The sequence below is a fragment of the Choloepus didactylus genome, chromosome 5 (assembly GCF_015220235.1).
Source record: "Choloepus didactylus isolate mChoDid1 chromosome 5, mChoDid1.pri, whole genome shotgun sequence".
Taxonomy (NCBI): Eukaryota; Metazoa; Chordata; class Mammalia; order Pilosa; family Megalonychidae; genus Choloepus; species Choloepus didactylus.
Window position 1 is genome coordinate 64,402,615 of NC_051311.1, and position 22,902 is coordinate 64,425,516.

General features: G+C 38.5%; 1 protein-coding gene across 1 annotated transcript in view; it reads right to left on the minus strand.

Moving 5' to 3' along the window:
• SND1 (staphylococcal nuclease and tudor domain containing 1) overlaps positions 1 to 22,902 on the minus strand; it is a 462,700-nt gene that overhangs the window by 236,280 nt on the left and 203,518 nt on the right. Inside the window, exon 12 of the mRNA XM_037836239.1 lies at positions 20,693 to 20,793. Within this exon, the coding sequence (XP_037692167.1) occupies positions 20,693 to 20,793 (101 nt within the window). The remainder of the gene's footprint in view (positions 1 to 20,692; positions 20,794 to 22,902) is intronic.

A 22,902-nucleotide genomic window follows, 5' to 3' on the forward strand; every position in this document is an offset into this window, starting at 1 on the left:
CCAGTAGTGTTTATCTCTCAATGGAATTCCTGCCTTACTGCTGATCTGGGTGCAAGCTAATTTCCCCCATGGTGAATACTGCTGTGGAGATGCAGAAATCTCCACCATCTGTTACTGAGAATTAGCATAATGACGGATTATCTAATCCCTTACATTTAACAGATACAAATGGCTTTCTTACAACACCAGTTTACTCATAGCTTCTTTCATATGGCCTATACCCACCCCATAAAAATTGGTCCTCCCACTCTACTGGCACTGAATCTGGTCCTGAATTTGCCCCGAACCTTGCCAAAGAGTCCAGGTGCTTTGCTGATGAGAAGCTTCATAATCCATTTTATTCAGGAGTGGGAATGCAGCTGTTAATCCAGATGCATCTGAAAAGAGGCATGGCTGAAAATAAAGAAAAACTGGCTCTAGCAGACCAGCAAATCTCACCGTGCAGGGTGGTGCCTTGTTAAACTAGATCAGATTGGAAATCTCAACAGGGTAAGAAAAAGAAAAGGATCAGTCAGTGTTGAACCAGTGGAAGTGACAAAATGCAGAAAGACAAAAGAAATAAATTGGAAAATGAAAAAGTTAGCAAAATATTAAAATTCTAACAGGAAAGACTTTGCTATTTTACAGATTCAAAAAGGTTCTAGATTGCAAGACCTGAGTGGCATTAAATGAAGAATGAGAATCAGACCCCCAGAAAAACAAGGACATGTTCATGGAATTTAACCAGAGAACAGCATCGATAAAGAGTGAATGCATTATTACCTGTACCACCAAACAGAGGAAGTGGTGAACTGTTCTATCACCAGTGACCTGCTAGAAAGACAGTTCAATAAAAGGAAGTGAAACGCTATCAGACTGCTTTTGAAAACAATTTCCAGAACCAGCCATTTCTGAAAAATTGAGCTTTCAGGCGGGATCAACGGAAAAGGTTACAAGAAAATGTACTTGTATGTAAAGTGACGAGATTTCTTAATAGAAGGTTTTTTAAAGTGGAAGGGGTAGGGTGTTCCTTGTTCGTCTTGAATATGTAAACTCTTTAGATATAAGTGAAATTGTCAACTATTTAGTTTATTAATTTAGAAATAATGTTTTGTTTCAATGATTACATTTCAGAAGAATTTTACTCACATTAAACTCTTTACAAATGCATTCAACATCAGAATATACATCATTACTAAATCCTCTTTTTGAGATAGTTTTCTCTCATCTTCTCCCTAAATCTTCTTCAAACTTTTAGACATAGCACTTTTGGAATCTGTGTATGATGCTACCATCGTACATTCTTTCCTTAAGTCACAAGGATTCCTTTCCATAACATTCTGACGTCTTGGTTTTATCATTCGTTCTATGGGTATTCCTATCTCCACAACACAGCTCCTCAGAACAAGGGTCAGCAAACTAGGGCCCACTGCCCTGCCCATTTGTTTACCTATTATCTATGGCTACTTTCTTGCTACAAAGGCAGAGCGGACTAGTTGCCACAGAGATCATATGGCCTGCAAAGCTGAAAATATTTACTATCTGGACTTTTAAAGAAAGTGTTTATCTATCCCTGCCTTAGAGCACTGCTCTTCACAGTGAGCTTTTTAAAAGGTCACTTCCTGTGACACCCAACTCTCGCAATTAGGGGCCATACTCACAGGAATAATTACTACATTTGTGTAAAAAAAAGTTCGGCTCCTTTTTAATAATTCTATCATGACCTTCATAAAGCATTGGCTGAGGTTTTATCAGGCTAACTGTTACATGCAAACTACAGCAACTGAGGAAGGACCCTGTAATATGAGAGCAAGTGAAGACAAAGTTCAAGGTGACTTCCTCTTTCCTGAGCATTTTTTTTTTGAGTGAAAAAAGAACTTGGCATTTATTCCGGGTATAAATACTCTAGCCACAAGACTTCGCAGTAAAGAAGGCAGCGCCTCTCTTCCAAAGAACATTCACAATGCTTCCATTAAGAGTAAAGAAAGCAAGCAGCACTGTCATCTCTGTTTTGAACATCAGCAAGATATACACAGAGAAGCTGCATGAAATACTGGACTTGCTGTGCAATGTTACTTACCTCACAAGCTGTTTTGAGGCAAAAATGAATTACTATATATAGAATCCTGCTTGGCATATAGTAAGCAGTGCATGTTTTGGAGATCAGTATTGCTGTTATTAATTTTCATTACTATTAGCACTGGACTACTTTGCGCCATTCTTCCTCCTGGACTCACCTGCCTCATTTGCAAAATGAGAGAGGTAGACTAGATGTTTTCCTTTTATAAAATTCTATGGCATTATCAGAAGAAAAATGGTTCAACGTTCAGACTAAGGTATGTACATGTTCTCAAAGAAAGTGCCTTTTAGGAAATAGCTGAAAAAGTGATGCTTGCCTTCACAAGCCCAGAGATCTGTCTAAAAGGCAAAGCTATCAGTGAAAATGCTTGCTTCAAATCCAGCTGTCCAGAGAAGAGGTCACCCTGAGCTGATAAAGATATCACATTCACTTTTTTGCAGCAGTGCATGGCCTGGGAGAGTACCCAGCCATCTGCAGCACTCTAAATCATACATGCCACCACAGAGGCAAGATTCATGGCAGTGGCAACAGCCCTGTGCTATCCAATATGCATGAAATCAAAGTTTTCACCATTTCCCATGGTCAGAGGCCAGTAAGTGTTAAATCCCAGAATACCAGGATTAATGAAGGAGTCATTAAAAACCCACATTAAATCACTTCTGTAGCCAATACTGCGAGTGCTGTCTGTAATACATTACAAGGCTAATTAGAAAGAAACAAATTCCAATTTAGGAATGAAGTACCTGAATTTTTTTTTAAACTGGTCAGGTGGCTAGCAGCAATTTTGTTAGTACAGAGGAAAGGCCGAGTGGCTAACATGTAGGTTATGTTCTAAGTGGGAAATGATCATCCTGTGATCACAGGACACAGAATTCCAAGGTGAATATCTTCTTAGAGATTTGCTCAGAGGAAGAAAGGAATCCTTGTACCCTGGCCAATTTGGCCACTTCTGGTTTTATGTTTTGAGGGGAAAGGAGTGTTGATACTTTGGGCCCAGGCAACAAGCTTAGGAAAGTTTTAGAATAATTACAATCTAATACAGTTCTAGTATCCCTGCCTTTGCCATATTCTAGGAGAGGTGACCACATTCATCAGCTCATGGCCATTGGGCTGCCATAAATAAAGAGGTATACTTTCCAGAGAAAGTCTATGCACTAGTAAATGGAAGGTAAACTGCCATCAGTGCTGACCGGGAGGGGTTGGAAGGTAGGAGGTGAGGGATTGCGGACCCTAATGAACTATCTTCTAACTTCCAATGAATACCATCCTATTGCTGGAGATAATCTATCAATATGGGCAACAAAAGCCCTCAACAAAATGCGTTATAGACAAAGCATGAGACTGGCATAAGTGGGCATGGCCATGGCCAATCGGTCTACTCTACTTGTCCCCTGAATTTTTGGATGGGAATACAGCCTCCAGGGACATCGACTTTCTGTTTTCGGCTCTATCCTTGGGTGGTATATGCCTTAGAAAAACAAATGCCACCAAGTAGATGCTCAATGCGAGATAAATGCTTTACAGGCAACCAATCTCAACCACACCCTGCTAGCTCAACACTGCAAGGCAAGACACAGAAAATGGTTCCAATTCGAAGGATTCCAATCAAAATAGTAATATTTCTTGTTCCTGAATCTTTCTTCTCTGCCAACCCATTGTGAGAAAAAGATTGACACTGCTTCCTGAAAACAAGCCTTGAAAAGGGCTCTCTAAGACCAGGCAATATAATTCTTTGATTCTTATATGTTATACTCAAGAATGATATTCAAAATGTTTAACAATATGGCACTGGCTAGTTTGTCATACCTGTATATGGCTGAATAAAGGCCCTTTTCATAAATACAAAGGCATGAAAGAAAACAGCCAGTGTCAAATGGAATTATACTGAGAAGGGCATCAACATAAAACAGCAAATCTACTCTAGGATATTGATTTGGATTAAAGGCTGCCAAATAATTATGCTTCAGTCATCAAAAGACACATTATTAATTTCAGATACAACAGTCGATCTTCCAAACTAGAAATAGTAAACTCCAGGGTTTCTTAGATATTTAACTATTGGCTCAAGTATTTAATAAATCCCAGAACTGGGATTTATTGAGCCTGACAAATGGACAAATTATACTTGAATTTCTTTTGTACTGACAAGTATTTCTCACTTGGAGATAAGAGTTTTGCTTAGTTAGCAACAAGAACAACAACAACAAAAAGATTATAACTTTAATTACCTAATAGCTCCTGCTAAGAACCTTTTTTTGAAAAACAGTATTACAATGATTGTTAAACCAGGCAAAATCTAAGGATTTGATAATCAGTTACAGATAAGAGTTAAAAGGAATCTTAGAGGTCTAAATTCAAAGCTCTTTCCACTGTATCACTGTTCCCTTAGGTAAGCAATTTTACTCAAGGTTATATCACTGACTAATGACAGTGAGGCCACTGAGCCAATTGGTAGAGATCACTAGGAGTTAACCAACAGTTTGGGTAAAGTCTGATTACATGAATGAAGGGCAAGCGCCTTAAGCACACTTTTACAAATCCAGGGCCCTCCAAGTAAACCTACTCATTTTATGGTCAAAAGCATGGGGAGGGAGTACAACAAAAGGGAAAATCCATGGATGGCTAGACTTTAAAGATAATGGAAAACATCTATCTTGATTGCTACTGCTTTTCTCAAACCTCAAACATACCCCCTCTGTCAAGGAGCTGAGAACAGGTTTAAAGGAATTTTAGATCTCCAAGAAGAAAAACATTAAGAAAGTAGAAAATTAGCAGAATTGTTTATGCTATTTTCTCCTTCAAAAGAGGCCAGATAAGGGCCTTAGGAAAATAGGATAAATGACTTGCCAAGGTCACACTCTAAGCTGGAGGCAGAGCTAGAAATAACTATCACTCCCTCAGCCTCTATGTTCGTCTTCCATCATGTACTTTTTCTAAACAGTCAGTATGAGAGATTAGTGGAGGTAAAAAGGCTGTGCTTAGGGACTGAAGGTAATCCTTGAAAATAAACAATTGTAAGGTTTTTTATTCCTCCTATTACCTACATTTATACTGAAGACTTTACCTGAGAATAGAGAGGGATGTCAGTTTTGGAATCTCCTGTTTCCTCTAGACATCCTTTCACAGTGATTATCATTACTGGCTCACATTAGAATGACCATTCAAATACACCAATGCTAGGTCCCATACTAGTCCAATTAAATCAGAATTTCTAAAGGTGAAGATCAGTGTTTTTAAAACACTAGATTGTATTTATCAGTATCAAATATGGGGCACCATTTTGTTGTTGTTGTTGTTTTGTTTTTAAGTGGCCGAGGTGATTCTACTATGCAGTTTTGTGACAAAGTGCCCAGCAAGAAGACTTAGAGACTCTGCTTCTGAAGAGTTCAAGATCCATGAATGACCTAACCCAACCTAAGGACCCCCAAGTTATAAAGGTGTCAAAGAAAAGAGCCTAAGAATTGTGGGTAGGAATTAGACCAAACTTTGGAACTCTGTTTCAAGAACAGCAAATTCATTACTATTGGATCTATTTAGGTCACAGGAAGCCAAGTAATCTGTTGTGGTAGGAACTGGATAGAAGATTCCTCATCTTTGTTTCTTCAAAACAGATCTGCCAGCTGCCTTGCTGCATTTCCCAGGCAGCTGTAATAAGAGCCCCCTCCAAAATGTAGGCATCAGTTGGGGGAAGGGGAGACTCTCTGCCTCTTAGGGGAACAAGGGACAAATAAGCAAACTCGTGGCCATTATGACAAAACCAGGCCTACGTATCCAGTTTATTATTAGCCTGACATTAAACACCACTTAAAAACAAAACAAAACCACCACCCACACAAACACACACCCCAAGACAGAAAATTACATAATGGCATCTGGAATGATCTGCTCTGACAGTAAAAGTAGAACCAGCCAAACCAAAGAGGGCTATTAAAGACCAAAATGGGGATGGGGTAGCCCCAGAGACTCATTTTTAAATCCCCTATAGTTTATGTAAATGCTGACGTACAAAAACAATGCTTTGTTTAGAGGAAGAAACCCAAAACAATAGTCTAGATTCTGGAAGGCTGTCATTTTGCTCTGAGAAATAATGAGCCTCTTCTAACTGGAGGAATAATTCTACTTTCTACCAAGCCCAATTATTCCAGATAAGTTAAAAGAAAATTGCTGTGGCAGAAGCTTGCTTCTTAGGATGGAGGCTCACGAAAAGTTTTGTCTTGTATGGGTCGAAAAGGAAAAAGGGGCCCAATAAGACAAATTCTACTAACTTCCCGATCTTGTTTTATGGCCCACAGTCCAGCCAGCTGGCGCCACAGGAATGGGGAATGGTGTTTTTTTCCTCAGAATCCATTAGCAACTGGATCAAGCCCCAATGTCAGTGTTGCTGGGGTCTAGTATGGCAGCTGCTTTAGAGTTTCACTGCATAATGTATAGAACCTCTACAGGTAAAAACTCTAGAAACTAATCCCCATCTCTAAAAACAACTAAACCAAAATAAAATTGCTTTTTGGTGGAAAATACGTTCAACATTTTTCCTATGAATTGGGAGCCAGAATACTTTTTCACTTAATGACTCTTAGTTCTAGTGTAAGCAACAAATGAGCCCAGCAAAAGGCTGAGGACTTTGAAATCTCCTATTCTCTCTTTCCCTTTGAGGAGGGCAGGGTTGTTTTGATTCCTTCCTTTGAAAGGCAATAAGCCACTACGGAGACTCTGTGGTCAGTCCTCACTCAGAGGGCTGATCCTTCCATAGCCACAAGCTGTGTTAAGTGGCATGTGAAGGAACATAAATATTTTAGAAGGAGGTTTCTGAGAAAGTGGTGACAGGAATAAATGCTTTGCATACTTGATTATTAGTTTTTTTCTTTTAAAGTGATTTTGCAGTTAATGCAGAGATGGTGTAAGTATTGCAATATAGTTCCCCTCAATACTGATGTGATATGTGATGATTTATAAATCACAATTTTAGTACAAAAGAAGCTCACATTAAGGCCCCTGTCTGCTGAATCACAGTTTATATGTATGTAAGCAGATATATCAGAAAGCCAAAAACAATGCTTTGTTTAGAGGAAGAAACCCAAAACAATAGTCTAGATTCTAGAAGGCTGTCATTCTGCTCTGAGAAATAATGAACCTCTACTAACTGGAGGAATAATTCTATATTCTACAAAGCCCAATTATTCTAGATAATCTGGAAACCAGATAGAAAGGCAGTCCCAAATTTCCTTTACCCTTTATGAAGCTCATTTTCTCAAATTACTCCAAATTCTACCACACAGATTCATTTTAAAGGCCCAAATATTTGCTAAATCCCTCCAAGTTCCATTTGTTTTCCTGTTGTAAAAACGACACTGATCAAAAGTGGTGGGTTTTCTTCCTGATGCGCTCATATGACCAATTCCTGACACACTGCGGTTTCAACAACAGAAAGATTCATTGCTAAGCATGAAGCAGAATATCAGATAGCCTATAGGCCTAAAAATCTTTCTCCCCAAACTACAGGAACTCTGACAGTTTTATAGTATCAAAAGACGGGCAGGTTTTAGGATAAGGGGCTCAAGATGACAAGGTTAGAGATGATCTAATTATTGATCATGCGCAGATTGGTTACATGCTTAGTCACAGAATGTATGTAGGAAAATGGCAGCCTTAATATGGTGATGAGAGTGATTTTTAGTATTATGAGATACAGGTCACTGTGCTGGTTTGTATATATTATGTCCCCCAGAAAAAGCCTTCTTCTTTAATGCAATCTTGTGGGGGCAGACATATTAGTGTTGATTAAGTTGGAACGTTCTGATTGAGTGTTTCCACTGAGATGTGACCCATCCAACTATGAGTGACAACTTTGATTAGGGTGTGACCTCTTGATTGACTGTTTCCATGGAAACATGGCCCCACCCATTCAGGGTGGGTCTTGATTAGTTCACTGGAGTCCTATAAAAAAAGCTCACAGAGGAACCGCAAAGCAACTCAAAGTGACATTTTGAAGAGGAGCTGCAGCTAAGAGAGGATAAAACTCCCCAAGAGCAACATTTTGGAGAATGACATTTTGAAACGCAGCCTGGGAGCAAGCGGATGACAGCCATGTGCCTTCCGAGCTAACAGGTTTTCCAGATGCCAATGGCCATCCTTCAGTGAAGGTACCCCATTGTTGATGCCTTACCTTGGACACTTTATGGCCTTACGACCGTAACTTTGTAACCAAACAAACCCCATTTATAAAAGCCAATCCATTTCTGGTATTTTGTGTAACAGCAGCATGAGCAAACCGAACAGTCACATAGGTTAAAGTTTAAGCTACTGTGCATGTCACATGGGCCAATTTTGGTTAGATCCAGCTCTGTCTAGCAATAGTTTTGGAATTAGGGTGGATTAGTTCTGGGCTGACTCTAGGCCCTTATTAATAAACATTAGGGGCTGTCTTTAGTGATCATAGGACTCCAAAGCTGAAAAACAGGATAAGGGGTAGAAGCAGGGGTCAGTCACAAGGTTTTTACAATCACAAGATAAAAGCTATATAGTTATAGAATCATTATCAGAGATCAAGGCAGCTGGATTACAGATCAGAAATTTCAGGTATTTCCCCCTGTCTCTTCTAATATACTAGAAAGTAAACAAACAAACAAACAAAAAACTATATAATGATTCAGTAATCATAATCATTCGTTAAATCCTAACTTCTCAGCTATAAAAACACATTTTCACTGAACACACAAAAATTCACAAAGATTATCATAGCAGAGAAGGTGACAATGTTAATTTTTACCCAAACCCTGTAAGTCAGAATTTTTTATTTGGTAAGAATCATTCTAAGGGGTATAGGAAAATATTCCCTAAAACACTAAGTCAGTAGCCTCTACCTTTTCACCTCCTGAGATATAAAGGAAGGAAGTAGACAGCTATCTAATTGTAGAACTGAGATTTTACTCCAGGTCTATTTATCTCCAATGCCTACTTTTAAAAAATATCCAAAGAATCTTAAGATCCAAAAAATAACTTGCCTTAGACTTCATCTCAACATTATGACAAGTGGTCAAATTTTCCTGTTCCTAAATTAAATTCTTAGAAAAATAACTAGCACACAAAAGTAATCACCACCACCACCACCACCACCACCACCATCTCAAATAATTATTATGTTAGCAAGATGAAATCATGGGTAACTTCCCCTATTTTCTAAACTTTTCAAAATGTTACTATAAGTTTTTATTACTTTTTAAAAGACTGTTCAGTACAGACTTGAATAAAGAGAAAGGGGCTAAGAAATGGCATATGAAAGACCCAAAATTTATGCTTATTGTAACTGTTTTAGTTTCTCAGCTGATGAAACTACTACCATATAATGGGTTGGCTTAATAATAGCAATTTATTGGCTGAAACTTTCAGAGGCTAGAAGGTTTGCTTCCTCCCGGAGTTGGTACTTCTGGCTGGCTGGCAATCTTGGAGATTCTTTGGCTTTTCTGTCACATGGCAATGCACATGGCAGCATCTTTTCCTTTCCTGGTGGCAACTTCTCCTTTCTCTTCTAGGTTCCATTCTAGCTCTGGCCGTTCCCTGTGGCTTCTCTCTCTATGATCTTCTACATAAAACCTCCAGTAGTAGGATTAAGACCCATCCTGATTCAGTTCGGCCACACTGTAACTGAAGTAACCCCATCAAAAGTCTATTTGTAATGGGTTTACACCCACAGGAATGGATTAAGATTAAGAACATGTTTGGCATACATAACTCCAAGCCACCACAGTAACCATGCCAAATGTCCCCTCTATTACCCGTCAATTACATTGTCCAAAGGAATAAAGAAAGGATGCTTGAGGTCAGAATGGCAGACTGAGAACTCATTCTATTCTTAACAAGGTCCCACTGAAATGATGGAAAAGAGATATATGGAAAAGAATAAAGCCCTAATGAGGTTGGAAAACAAGAAGTGTATTAACAGTGTATTAGAAAGTTTGTGCACACCTGAGAGTCAGAATGCAGATGGGATCAGACTGCCTTAGAAGACTGTAGCACAAACACTAAGAAGTAAGGATGCTCCAAGGGGCCTTTAGTGACAAATACAAAGTGCTGGACTAGCCTTAGAGACATCATCTGAGCAATTAATCAGGAACCACATTCTTCCCTATGATGCCCACAGAGTTCCTAGGAACAGAGAGTTTTGATCCCAGGCTAAAACCCAGAAAATACTCTTAAGAGAAAGTACAGGCATTTCTGACCTTAAATACTTGCATGTGTTCCTGAAAAACTCATGTTCTACAAAACTGCACCAAATACAAACAAACAAACAAACAAACAAACAGGGCTTGTGGGAACAAAGAGTTATGGGAAGGCCACTTAAACCCTATGGAACTTTGTAACAGTCACTAACAAAAACAATCCTAATAAAAATACAGGTATAGTTAAATCTCTACTGGCAGAAGAGTCTTAAATCCTGGTGCTATCATGCTTCCTCCTTCAGGATGAGGTACCAGAGGATGTTTGCTTCTAATAGAGAACATTTTAATCAAAATTTAAAATCTGATCCAGAATGTAGCCTTATTCATGAATCCATTGTTTTAATACGGACGTAGTGCTTCTCCAACAGCACCTGCAGCTTGCTAGCGAGCTTAACACAGCAGAAAGCATAAACCACTGAAGTAGTCACGGTTTACAACGAAGGAAGTTACTGCTGTAGATTTCTCAACTTCAGATTTTTTCTAAGTCTTACATATTGCTAAAGCTCTCTTTTTAAATGTGAGAAGGCTTAGTCCATATTGTGTCAATAATTTCAAGTACTTGAGAATATCGCTTATGAACCAACATGTCTTCTACTTTCCACCAAGGCAATTCCCCAAATTACCAATGTCATAAGAGATAATTCACTTCAAAGAAACAGGCGGTGTGTGATTTAACAGGGGAAGAACCACTGATGGATGTTGTTGCCCAAGAGAAAAGCTGAGGCATAGAATGTGAGACAGCTTAGGCCAAGTGCATCATAAACCCTAACCACCCACTCCAGTGAAATACTTATAGCTCTCTATCTGCCGAGGAAAGCTCCTCTTCCTTTGATAATTTTAGTGGAAACTGCACCTCATCAGCTTCATCTATGCTCCATGCCCAGACACTTCCAGGTACCCAACAGGAAAACCTGCCTCTGATAGACCCTGTCTACATACACCCTTTCAAGATAGGGGCTGCCAGGGGAAACAGACCTACACAGCTGCAGAAGAACACCATGCCAACTGCAAACATTTATCAAACTAATCCTTCTTCTCAAAATATGTGAGGAATTATGAATGAAAAGGAGAAAATGGAGAAAGAGAATATCTAATCATGGGGGAAACAGGTAATTCAGGCAATCAAAGAAGATTTTGAAAAAATTTGATAATATCCTCAGATATCAGACAAAATACTGTATTCATAAACTGAGGACATGCTGCTGCTAAAATAGAACAATTGGAAAACAAAGAATTTAAATATGAGTGCAGAGATAAAAATAAAATAAAATGGGCTAGATTAAAAGAATAGGCTCTATAAATTTCATAAGGGCAGAAACCATTTCAGTTTTGTATTCCTGATGTCTAGCACAGTGCTTAGTACATAGCAGGAATTCTGTAAATACTTGATAAATGAACTTATGAGTAAGTAAATGAATGAGCAAAATGAATGAATGAGCAAGAGAATGGTAAAACACGAGAATGAGTTAATATGCGTGGTTGACTAGCTAAGCAAGTAATCTGGAAGACCGAGTTGACAAAATCTCTTTGAATGCAGAACAAAAATGCAGAGGAGGTTTTGAAAAATGAAAATTACAGAGAAAAAAACGCAAGTTACAGAGACACGAAGCATAAGGCACAACATTAATAGGATTTCCAGAAGCAGAGGATAAAGGCAAAGAGAGACAATAATCTAAGAAATACCAGGAAAAAAAGTCTCCTTGACCTGAAGACATGAGTTTTCAAAATAAAAAGGCCCACTGAGTGTGCAGCAGAAAAAAATAAGATATACCTAGAAATATTTTAATAAAATTTCAGGAAATCAAACATAAATAGAAAATTATAAAAACTTACAGAAATTACAAGAATGGAAACTAAATTTCTCAAGAACACTGATAGAACAGAAGACAATGTCTTCAAAGATCTCTGAAAAAAACCAAACTTTTGAGCTAAAGTTTTATAATGAAATACAAATATTTTCAGATGTGCAAGGATCCAGAAAGTTTACCACCCTCACATGAAAAAATGCTCAAGTTTCTTCAGCAAAATGAAAGGAAGTATCACAAAAAGAATGACTTGAAATATAAGTAGTAGCTTTATATGAAGTAGAAAAAGGAGAAAGAGGGAATGGATGGGATTTATTGACATAGAATTGTTTCTTTTTTATAGGTCTAATTATACTACCATGCTTCTTGGTCCAGCAGCACTTACACATTTATGTATTGTAACCACTATTTTTGAGAGGAGGGGTTAAATTCTTAGGATTACTTATAGACAAAACTTAGATGACAATTACAGTGACAGAGGAGAAATGCAATAAAAGATAGAAATCTTGATAATAGAAAAAAAATAATGTCTTTAAAATGGGTGAAGAGAAAGGAAGACATTCTAAGTGTTATAATTCCTTATCTCACAGAATGGGAAGTACAAAAATACTGTATAAAGTTGATCAGACACAGACTAATTGAACATTTTAAAGTTCACTATTAATAAAACTAAAATAATATCAGAAATTGGGGGTTAAAGGGTGAAACTGAATAGTATTGTAAATGTACAAAAGCATTCAGGAAATGGACAGATACTGTTGAAAAAAATAAAAATTAGTAGTGTTTATTTATAAAGTTGTATGGGTAACCACCCAAAGAAATGAAAAAACAAAAACTGTTAGGAAATTCGTGCCTATGCCTCTATCAAGAAAGTAAGGAATCCTTGGGACTCTTAGCAGATGGAGGAGCATGAAAATAGCAGTGATTTGTCAAGATTCACAGAGCCTCTTAAACACTGAGTGACCCAAAAATTATCTTTTAAGGAAAAGGACAAGCAGGCTTCAGTGGGGAGTTACTTGAGCATTTCCTTCAGTCCACTGACTGTTAAAATACCGACCATCTAAAAATAACGATGCAAGTGGGATTATTTGTCATTTATTTTTTAACCTATTTCCAACTTGTACATTATAAAAAGTCTCTGTCAAAACTCAAATAGAAAAGAAATTTTTTATCCTCTTTTCAAATGAAGTCATGTGTGTTTCTTTAAACAAGACGTCTTCATACCCGTGGTTCTGTGGACAGCAAAGACAGTGAATACCCACAAGGACTCCTGAAGTCTCAGCCCCAGTGCCAGGAAATTTCAAGAATGAACCACAGATGGGAGAGGCTTAACCCATGGAAGGGTTTGTTGTTCATTCACCACTATATTCCCAGTGCCTGGTACAGAGTAGGTGCTCAAAAAACACTTGTTAAATGAATAAACACACAATTCTGTTGTTCTCAGTGGACAGCTGTAGAAGCAGCAATCTGTTCGCTGTCTCGGCCCAGTCCTCACCAAGGGACCAAGAAGTCAGAATGGACAGCATTTCCACTCTTTCAAATGGGGCCTCCAATTTAGATGATTTTGAATATACTTACCTCTATCTCTGAACATTCCAGGATGTTCCTCCCTTATGATGCGCTCAACTGATTTGGAGAAAAGCTTCATTTTCTCTCAGGCCCTCCAACAAGTGGGAGTTTCCCAAGGAACAGTACACAGGCCCCCTTATCTGTTCGGACCAGACTCCCATGTGACTTCTTGGCACTTAAGCCTTGTCTAAGGAGCCCAGGAGGGCAGGTCGTCCACAGAGAGATACCAGTTACATCTCTGCTCTAGGAACTGGGATGACTTGTCACAGTTCTTAAAGTTCCACAATGATTGATGCATCCTAGCCCAGGTACAAGCCTCAGGGCAAACACTTCACACGTGTCATCAGGTCCCACCTCCAAACCCAGCAGTGTGAGCAACAGAGATTTTGAGGTCATTCCCTTCTTCCAGTCAGTCCAGCTACCATGGTCCCTTAGACTTACAAATTATAACTGAAACTGAAGGTTCTAATCCCTAACACAAATCAGAGGAGGAAGAGTTAATCAAAGCCAGATGAATTTGACCTTTCAGTCTTATGGCTGGCTGTCCTGGGACTTTTTTTTTTTTTTTAATTTTTAATGTTTTTAAGGATGTAGTCTTTTTTCTTTTAGAAGTTGTATGTTTACAGAAAAAATGTGCACAAAATACAGAGCTCCCATATACTCCCTCGCTTATTATTAACATTTTGCATTAGTGTGACACCTTTGTTACAAATGATGAAAGAATATTATAATTGTACAATTAAAAATAGCCCATAGTTTATATTCTGGTTCACTATTTGTGCTGTATAGTCCTACAGTTTTTTCAAAAATTTGTTCTAGTAACATATATACAACCTAAACTTTCCCCTTTTATCTGCATTCAAATATGTAATCCAGTGCCATTAATTACATTCAAAATGTTGTGCTACCATCACCACAATTTTTCCCAGCTAAAGCTGACAAAGCTAACTGTTCAAGTGTAGATTTGCAATCTACCTGAAGAGAGGACTTTAAAGTTTCATAGCTGCCTTCATAGTCTTCCATAAAGAGACAATATTCTTCAACTCCATCCAGGTCTCTCGTTTTCTGCTACTGGCCACCAACAGCTCAGTAAATATTTAAGTCACCCATTGCCTGGCAGTCTAGTCAACCAACACTGTAAAAGGGAAAAATCAGTTCTCACATATCTCAGCAAAGGACATTAGCTGATTTAAACGATCTAATGGTGCCATTATGAAAAGCTTAAATAATTTCTCAGTTAAATTGAACTTCCATGTAGAGATGATGGTAATAAAGTAATGCGAAACCCAAGAGGTTTCTAAAGGAATATACCTGACAGCATGAGTTTTCCACAGATAGCTACAAAATTATTTGAACAAGAGAGACAGGTTTGTCTGAAACTCGACAGTATTTTCCTGACTCCAACCCCAAACCCTGTATAAGAGCCAAGTTCCTTCTAATAGTGTTTTATGGGACAAAAAGATGAGTCCCTTAAAATGACTGCTATACTTTGAGCTACGAGAAGAAAGTCCCACTTACTCAACCATTTCCTCAAAAGTATTGTAGACTAAACATCACAGATGCTTCCAATGCCCACAGAAAAATGTCCATACATAGTAGAAGTAACATAGTTAAAGAAATCGGCAGACTACGACCTCCAGAAAACGGTATCACCAGCTCTTTTACAGGGTGGTGTGGCTAGTTGGCGGTTTCTGATTTAAGGAAAAAAAGAAAAAACCATCAAATGTGATCAAATATGCCAAAGTGGAGAAAAGGGTTGGCTACCACCCAGATCCTACTGTTAGAAAATTCCACTCCAAATGCACGCTTTCACAAACGGCACATTAGACAAGCCTTTTGTGCAAAACCTTCTAGTAATCAGCCACTGCATTTGCCCAACACCCCCCTTCCCCAGTTATATACATTCCAATCCTTAAAAAGACACTAAAACCCACTACTCACTTCTCCATTGGCTCAGCGCCATTCCTTCTCAATTCCTACCCTGACAGACCCCTGGGTCCAATCATCACTTAAACCATCAGCTAAACTCCTGTCCATCTTTACTAAGTCACCACCCCTAGCAGCTGAACATAAATAACAGCTCTCCCTTTGTCTCAAGTCTTTTACTTCAGACCCCCGCCATGCTGATGGTGCTTTTCTTTCTGACTCCCACCGTGCTGCTGCTTGAATAAAATTTTCCTGCCTGAAAGTCAACTAGTCTCCGTACCCTCTATGACCGCACACCCTGAAATTTCTAACACCTACCTCCCAGTCAACTCAGTGACATTCATGTTGCTGCCACAATTACTCAGATGCTGAAAGAGAGAGAGCCTTCACAATTTTGCAGGCTTCTCTGAGTAAGAACATTAGGCCAGAAAATAAGGGTTCAAGAGGCCACTTTCTTCCTGGGTTTAGTTCAAAACTCATATTAGCATGTTTTAAGATTTGAAAACTCTGAAAGACAGGAAGTTTGGCTTGACAGTGAAAGTCTTAAAGCTGAGGACTCAAGCCAGAAAATCTGGGGATTGTATGACATTTATTCCAACTGTGACTGGGAAAAACTGAAGTAGGATCAGAAAAAGATTATTCTAGCAGAACAAGGACAAGACCTAACCTAATGCTTCACTCACTAGAACAGCTGAAAAAAAGTCCCTGCAAATTGGAACCAAAGAAAACAGAAGCCAAGGGAGTCTTATTCCATACATGTTTGACAGTTTGGTTCACATAAATAAAATAAAGTCGAGTTTTATCAATGAAGATCCAAAGAGTTGCAAATGAAGTACACAAAGGCAGCTCTGAGTTGGGTGGATTAAAGCTAAGGGGTCACCTAAGATGTTCCAAGCCCAACAGATCTCTGACAATGTCTGTGGTAGCAAGGCCCCATGCTCAAGTACTCAAGTACAGTAGCTATACATGGATCACATGGGAAGAGCAAGAGAGAGAGAGAGACAATGCAGGGAATCAGTGGACTAGAACTACCCAAACAGTAAAAGCTGTTACATAATAGGAAACAAAGGGAAAACACCTTGGTGTACTGTATCTTTTGGATATATGACCATTTTCCGGAATGTAAATGTGTGGGGCTTGAACCTAAGCTATATTTAAGGCTGACCCTAAGTTATATGTTTTTGGCTCTTCTTTCTTTGTTTTGGTTCTTGGTTAAATTTTCTTTTAACATGTTTCTTTGAAAATCTGATAGGCAGAAAGACAAAAGCAACCAGTTAATAGATTGTATGGGTTTGCCAAGTTGGAGCTCAGAGTAACTGGGAAGTCCAGCACAGGGAAAGGTCACCCCAGAAAAATCTCACTCTTTCAGAAGGCTCTGGCAATACCGAAAGAACGAGATTTTAATCACTGAAGCTAATTACATAGAAGACTAAATCACAAGAAGAGTTATTTAAGTGTCTTAAATACAATAAAAAGTAATTAACAGGAAGCGCCATCTTGACAGCTTCATGTCACAAACCAGTCCTGAAAGGCTCAGCTAATTCCCAACCTGGGAGCCAGAGAATGAGAAATGACTTGAAGTTTGATCTTTTTATTTTTTACTTAAACTGTTTTGATTAACAGATAACTCTTGCCAACTCCACAGCAAAGTTAATCAAGAAAAAAATTTAATCTATTAGACTAACTATGAACCTCATTTTCATTGATTCCCCGGAGGGTAAGAGATGGGGAGCTGGAGCCTGGGTTGTACCAGAGAGGCCTCCGCAAGGATCCTATGACTCAACTCCTGCCCATACATCAAGAGGAGAAAAAGAAAAGGATTAGACTAAACCCTACCGAGGGAGGATACAGACAATTCACCCACATGGTCATGAAAATACATCCAAAGATCTACTTTGAAATAGCCCAATAAGAGACTCCCTCTCATCTGCTGCTTTCTTCTCATTTCCCTGGAATCACCAGCTTCAGAGAATCTGTTACACAGTCTGAGGAGCACAACTGATCTCTTGAACAACTGGAAAACCACTTGCCGCTATCTACAAAGACCTATAAGAAAAACTCACAGTATATGTGTAAATCCACAGATTATGACAGGCATTACGTAGATTGGATCTCTTCTTAATTTTGCAACATTTCTACAAGCTTGAACAAAGCCTGTCTTTCAGAGAGGCAACGAATACCAGATAAGTTCTCATAATTAACCTTCTCACACATTCGATTACCTCAGCAAAACCTACATTCTGGCTGATGATCACTGACTGAGGGCCTCTAGCACACCTGTGCACTTCTGTCTCAAACACCTGGGTCATTTGCTTTTATCCACAAATCTGTTTGTTTGGTTTTTTTTTGGGGGGGGGGTGTACAAATCTGTTTTAATGCTGGCTGTGCTTATTATCATTAATTACATACTTCATTAAAGATTGCATAAATCATTGAAATATGAGTACACAAAAAAAGAATTTGCATTTATTTAAATTTTTAATAAAGAAAAATGGCTGAAAAATAAATATGAGTGGGACAACTGTAACAGAGGAAGGGAATGTACGTCACAAAAATCTGGGGTTCTATTCTATGATAAGTGTTTTTTTAAGTCCTCATTCTAAACAGGAAGTTGCACAATTCACCAGAATATCAAATAGTTGATCCATACTGCCCAAAGGCTTGGAAATGTATGTACACTCTTTTGTGTTTTAAATGAACCTAAAACATTGAGATGTACCTTTTTTTCTTTTAAAGTAATCCTATTCTTTAACCAGTGTTCTGAACAACTAACCATTATACTAGACAGAAGACTTTTAATATGCCTTAATTCTGAATATAAGCTGAGTATTCATATACTCTTATTATTTATTAATACTTCAACTTTTCTGCAACATTATTTAAAGTGACTTGCAAAGTATAGAATTTTTTTTTTTTTAGAAAGGCAAATAAAAACAAAATCAAGGAACAAGGAAAATAAAGAGAAGCTATGAATAAGGTCAGTACACAAAAGGTATGCCACGAGGTCCACTTTCTAGAGATGGTTTATCTTTGGAACTGAGCTTCCAGTAACCAAACCAAAGAAGAAAACTAAAACTACCAGTTGCAAGTTTCATAGTGATGATTAAATAAAAACAAACACATAATTCAAGAAAAATAGCCATTCCAGGTAATAAGACATGTCAGTACTCTCTATTATTCTCCATAAAGGGACACACTGCAATATATTCAACAAGCCATTCAACAAATTTATTAAGCTCCTACTATAATTGGATATGGGGTTACAACAGTGACTAAAAGAGATAAAACAATTCTATGAGGAAACTCATACTGCTTCCATGTACTCTGACAGGCTGGTCTAATCCAAAGAGACAACTTAAGTATCTAGAAGAAAAGATATACCATATAGCACTTTGGAAAAAAACACACAAACATTTTTTTGTAATCCAATTATAAGAATTAAGAGGCAGAAAGGTCAAGTTATTACCTCTGGCACAAACATGCGGTACAGATATTCTCTGTTGTCAGTTAAGACCAAGTTGTGCTCTTAAATGAGCAAACAGAAAACACAGTTGACATCTTCTGATGAAGACTCAGGAATCTAACCAAAACCCTGGCTAGAAGAGAGAGTCATGCCACATGCAGAAGGAATAACCTCGGTCAAGGCCAAGAATGATGCAGACGAGGCCTCAACGTTTTATTCCAGAACACGGTCACAACATCCTACCGTGGAAAAATTTTTAAATCACCTTTCTCAAATTGTCTACTTAAAACATCCCTATAACACATTCCAAGAATAACTTTTTAAAAATATACCTCAGTAGTAATTAAAGGAGTGACCTTAGAACCAGTAATTTGTTGAGACCACTCCTTGTTTGTGACAGCAAAATTTTTAATATGGTGGTGGGAGGCACTTTTCAGCTCTTCAAAGCAGGGAAGCATAGATCCAGCTCCTAAGAAGTGATAATAAATCATCCTCGCAAGTCATACAGATAGAATAATGACTAAAATATGTCCTAGTTTTTACCATTTCAGAAAATTTGTCCAGAACCTGTTTTTTATAAAACCTGTCATGGTGTTACGGTAATGACATCAGAAACTTGTATTGAGCTCCACCTGGCAAGGATGAGACCTCTGATTGGTTTGTGAACATTAACAACATTCATAAATATAGAAGTGCTAACAGTGGCAAACAGCAGTCATTTCCAAATGTGACAGCAAGAAGGAGGGGAAAGAGGTACTGCTTGGTGGGAGGGCCTCCTCATTCCTTTGAGAGGCATGCTGTAGCTTTAGAGAGTTTCTTCTAACGGGTTTCATTGTACTTTCAATAAAACAATCCCTGTTTTGATAGGAAACCTATTCTTTTCTTCCGTTCCACTTTGCCCCCTTAAAAGAAAAGAAAAATACCAGTTTGGTAATAAACAGCATTTAAGATTGCTAAACAGAGAAGGAAACAATTACCATGCTGGTATATTTTATGCAGAGTAAGAATTGCTACTGTGGGCTGATTGATTGTTTTAATATTTATTGTGGAAGCAAGGCCCAGCAGGCTTCCTCCTTCCCTATCAGATACCTCCCTTGAAAAACTCTGTTCATGGACCAGACTGCCAAGAGACCTTGGAATATAATCAGGATACAGGCAGCACAGTAGAAGAGGAAGATCCCTGTCATCAAGGGATTATATATTGATATACAAAGAAAATGTCCAATTAACCCCTCTTCTTCCCTCTTTTGCATGTGTATATATATGCACGTGTGTGCACATGTGCACGTGTACACAACTGAACTTCCTAAACCAATATGCAGAGGATCTTTCTAACTTAGGATATCACCTAAGTTCTGGCTGACACTCAATAAATGGCATTATTAATAGTAATAATGTGTACTACACAGTGCCAAGTACACAGAATCCAGTAAAATTTAAGTAACACCAACAATGAAAGTATATGATTAGCCAGTAAGTGATTACAAATTATTTTGCAAATACATAGCACTTTATAGGCATGTAACAATTATAAAACACTTGTGGCAAGAGGAAGAGAAACAAAGCACGGCCAATGGAAGGAAAGATGTTGATGAGAGAGAACTCCCAACTTCTTGAACTGTGTGACTGAGTCCCTGCCAGCCCCAACACTCACATTCCTCCGATGGTGACAGTGGCACAGGTGCGTTCTGAAAAGGCAGGTGCCGTCTCTGTGGCTGGGCTGGCTGATCTAATGTAGTCCACAGTCACATTGACCTGCAAATAAAGAATTAAGGGAGTTAAGAGTTGGGATTTTGCAACACAGCTCACTAGCAACCACAAATGTCTGGACAATTATAAAAGACTGCAAAAATTGTTTAAAAAAATAATAAAAATCTCACCCACATTTTGATTTTTCTGGGTCTAAGATTCTAAAAAGCAACCATTAAAGATAGCTGATGCCAAATGAGAAAGACAACTAACTTTTACAACCCCACAGAATTTATACTTGACAGAGAAAAGGACCGCAACACTCATATATGAGTCCTAGACGTTTTGGTAAAGGAATTCTTTAATGTTTTATGGGTCAGACTCCTTTGTCTGTCATAACTTCTCAAGGACCATATCAACAGCAATCAAGAGGAACAAACAAAAGGAACAATCCCAAAGATGTTTGGGACTGGTTTCACGGTATATGAATCAAGGCAACACAGCTAAGTAGACCCAATCCCAACACACTTGGAGCTAGGAAGTTTTGGAAAAAACAAGGATAAAATAGACCAGAAAGGATAAAACAAGTTTTGGAAAAAACAAGGATAAAATAGACCAGAAAGGCTTTGAAAGAACAAGTCTCATTTCTCCCTCTAGCAAGCCTCCTACCACCAACTGTTGAGATCGCTATTGATTCTTTCTGCAGGAGATAGATTGGGAAGGACTGAAGAATAAAAAGGAGAAAAAGAACTAATTAAAGTTCTCTTCTGCCCAAAAAGTATGAAGGAAGACTAATGTTTACCTAACATGAAGTAGGACCTGGACTAGCTCCTCAAGGAACTAACAATCTGATAGGGAGGAAAGAATATGCACATGAAGAGGGTAGGAGGTTAAGAGCATAAATGGGAAAACTGTTTAATCTTAGGGTACAAATGAGAAGGACAACAAATACATAGATATGGGCACACTAAACAATGCTTTTCTTCTTTATGAAAACTTTAAGGACAAACATGGCCATGTGTCAAAAGAAAACAAAGTCTGCCTTTATACAATGAAGGTATATGCTTGGCTTAGGTCATGACCAAATTTTACATATTTACCTCAAAGAGATACATTCTAGCAAGCAGACTGAAGCCATCCCCCCATCTGTGAGTCCAGAGTCCCCCTTTCTAAACATGTCTTTAGTTCCCACTGATAAGCTTATAGACAGCAGCGTGCAAGGGCATTAAATTCAGTCACACTGCTGGTGAGCTCCATTAAAATCCTTTCAAACTGCTCCTCAAAATCTCATTTTACAAATGAATAGGGAAATTTGGAAAAGGACAGCCGCCTCAAAATTCCAAGTATCAGATCACTCACCTGAACACTTCATCTAATCATGTTTTAGAAGCAACAAAAAGCAGCCATATCAGAGAGAAAGCCAACTAAGGGCTGAGGTTAAAGTAACTCTTTCACTGGGAAGTACTGTCATAAAAACAGTAACACCGAAAAGAAGGAAATACAAAGATGACTCCTACATTGAAATCATTCCTAGGTCTTACCAACCTCTCTAAAGCTAAGAAGATAGGTAAATGTGAGGAATGTGATCAGACGGATGAGGCTGAACAACTATTACCTTCAACAAAGAGGTTTACCTCGTTTCCCTATATGCAGTTGACCACAGTTAACATAGGCCACAGATAAGGCAAGGAGTGAGAGGGCTGTGCTCTGAGAGGCACTGCTGATTCAAATTCCTGGGAGGGGGGTGAAGTGTTCTCCATGTTTTCTGACTACGAAATCGATGCATGCTGGGACTCTCCTTGGGCAAGGCCCTACAGCAAGTCAATTGCTTCTTAGGGCCTAAGTTTCCTGCCGTAATGCAACTAACCTACAGCTTCAGGAGGAGGAATAGGGCCAGGAAAGCACTTGGACATCGGTAGTAGTCATGGCAAAATCTTATATGAAATCAGAAATGTACAGAATCTAAACCCCAAGGGTGTCCCCACCATGGATTGAGAAGTATCTCCAGATCAAGTTTTTTTTTAATCATCATTTTATTGAGATATATTCACATACCACGCAGTCATACAAAACAGATCAAGTTTTAAAGGACATAGCCACAGAGTATGGTTCAATTTGGGGCATTCATGGGAAGTCAATAAATATGCGGAGATGAGGAAAGGGGTCCTCATACCC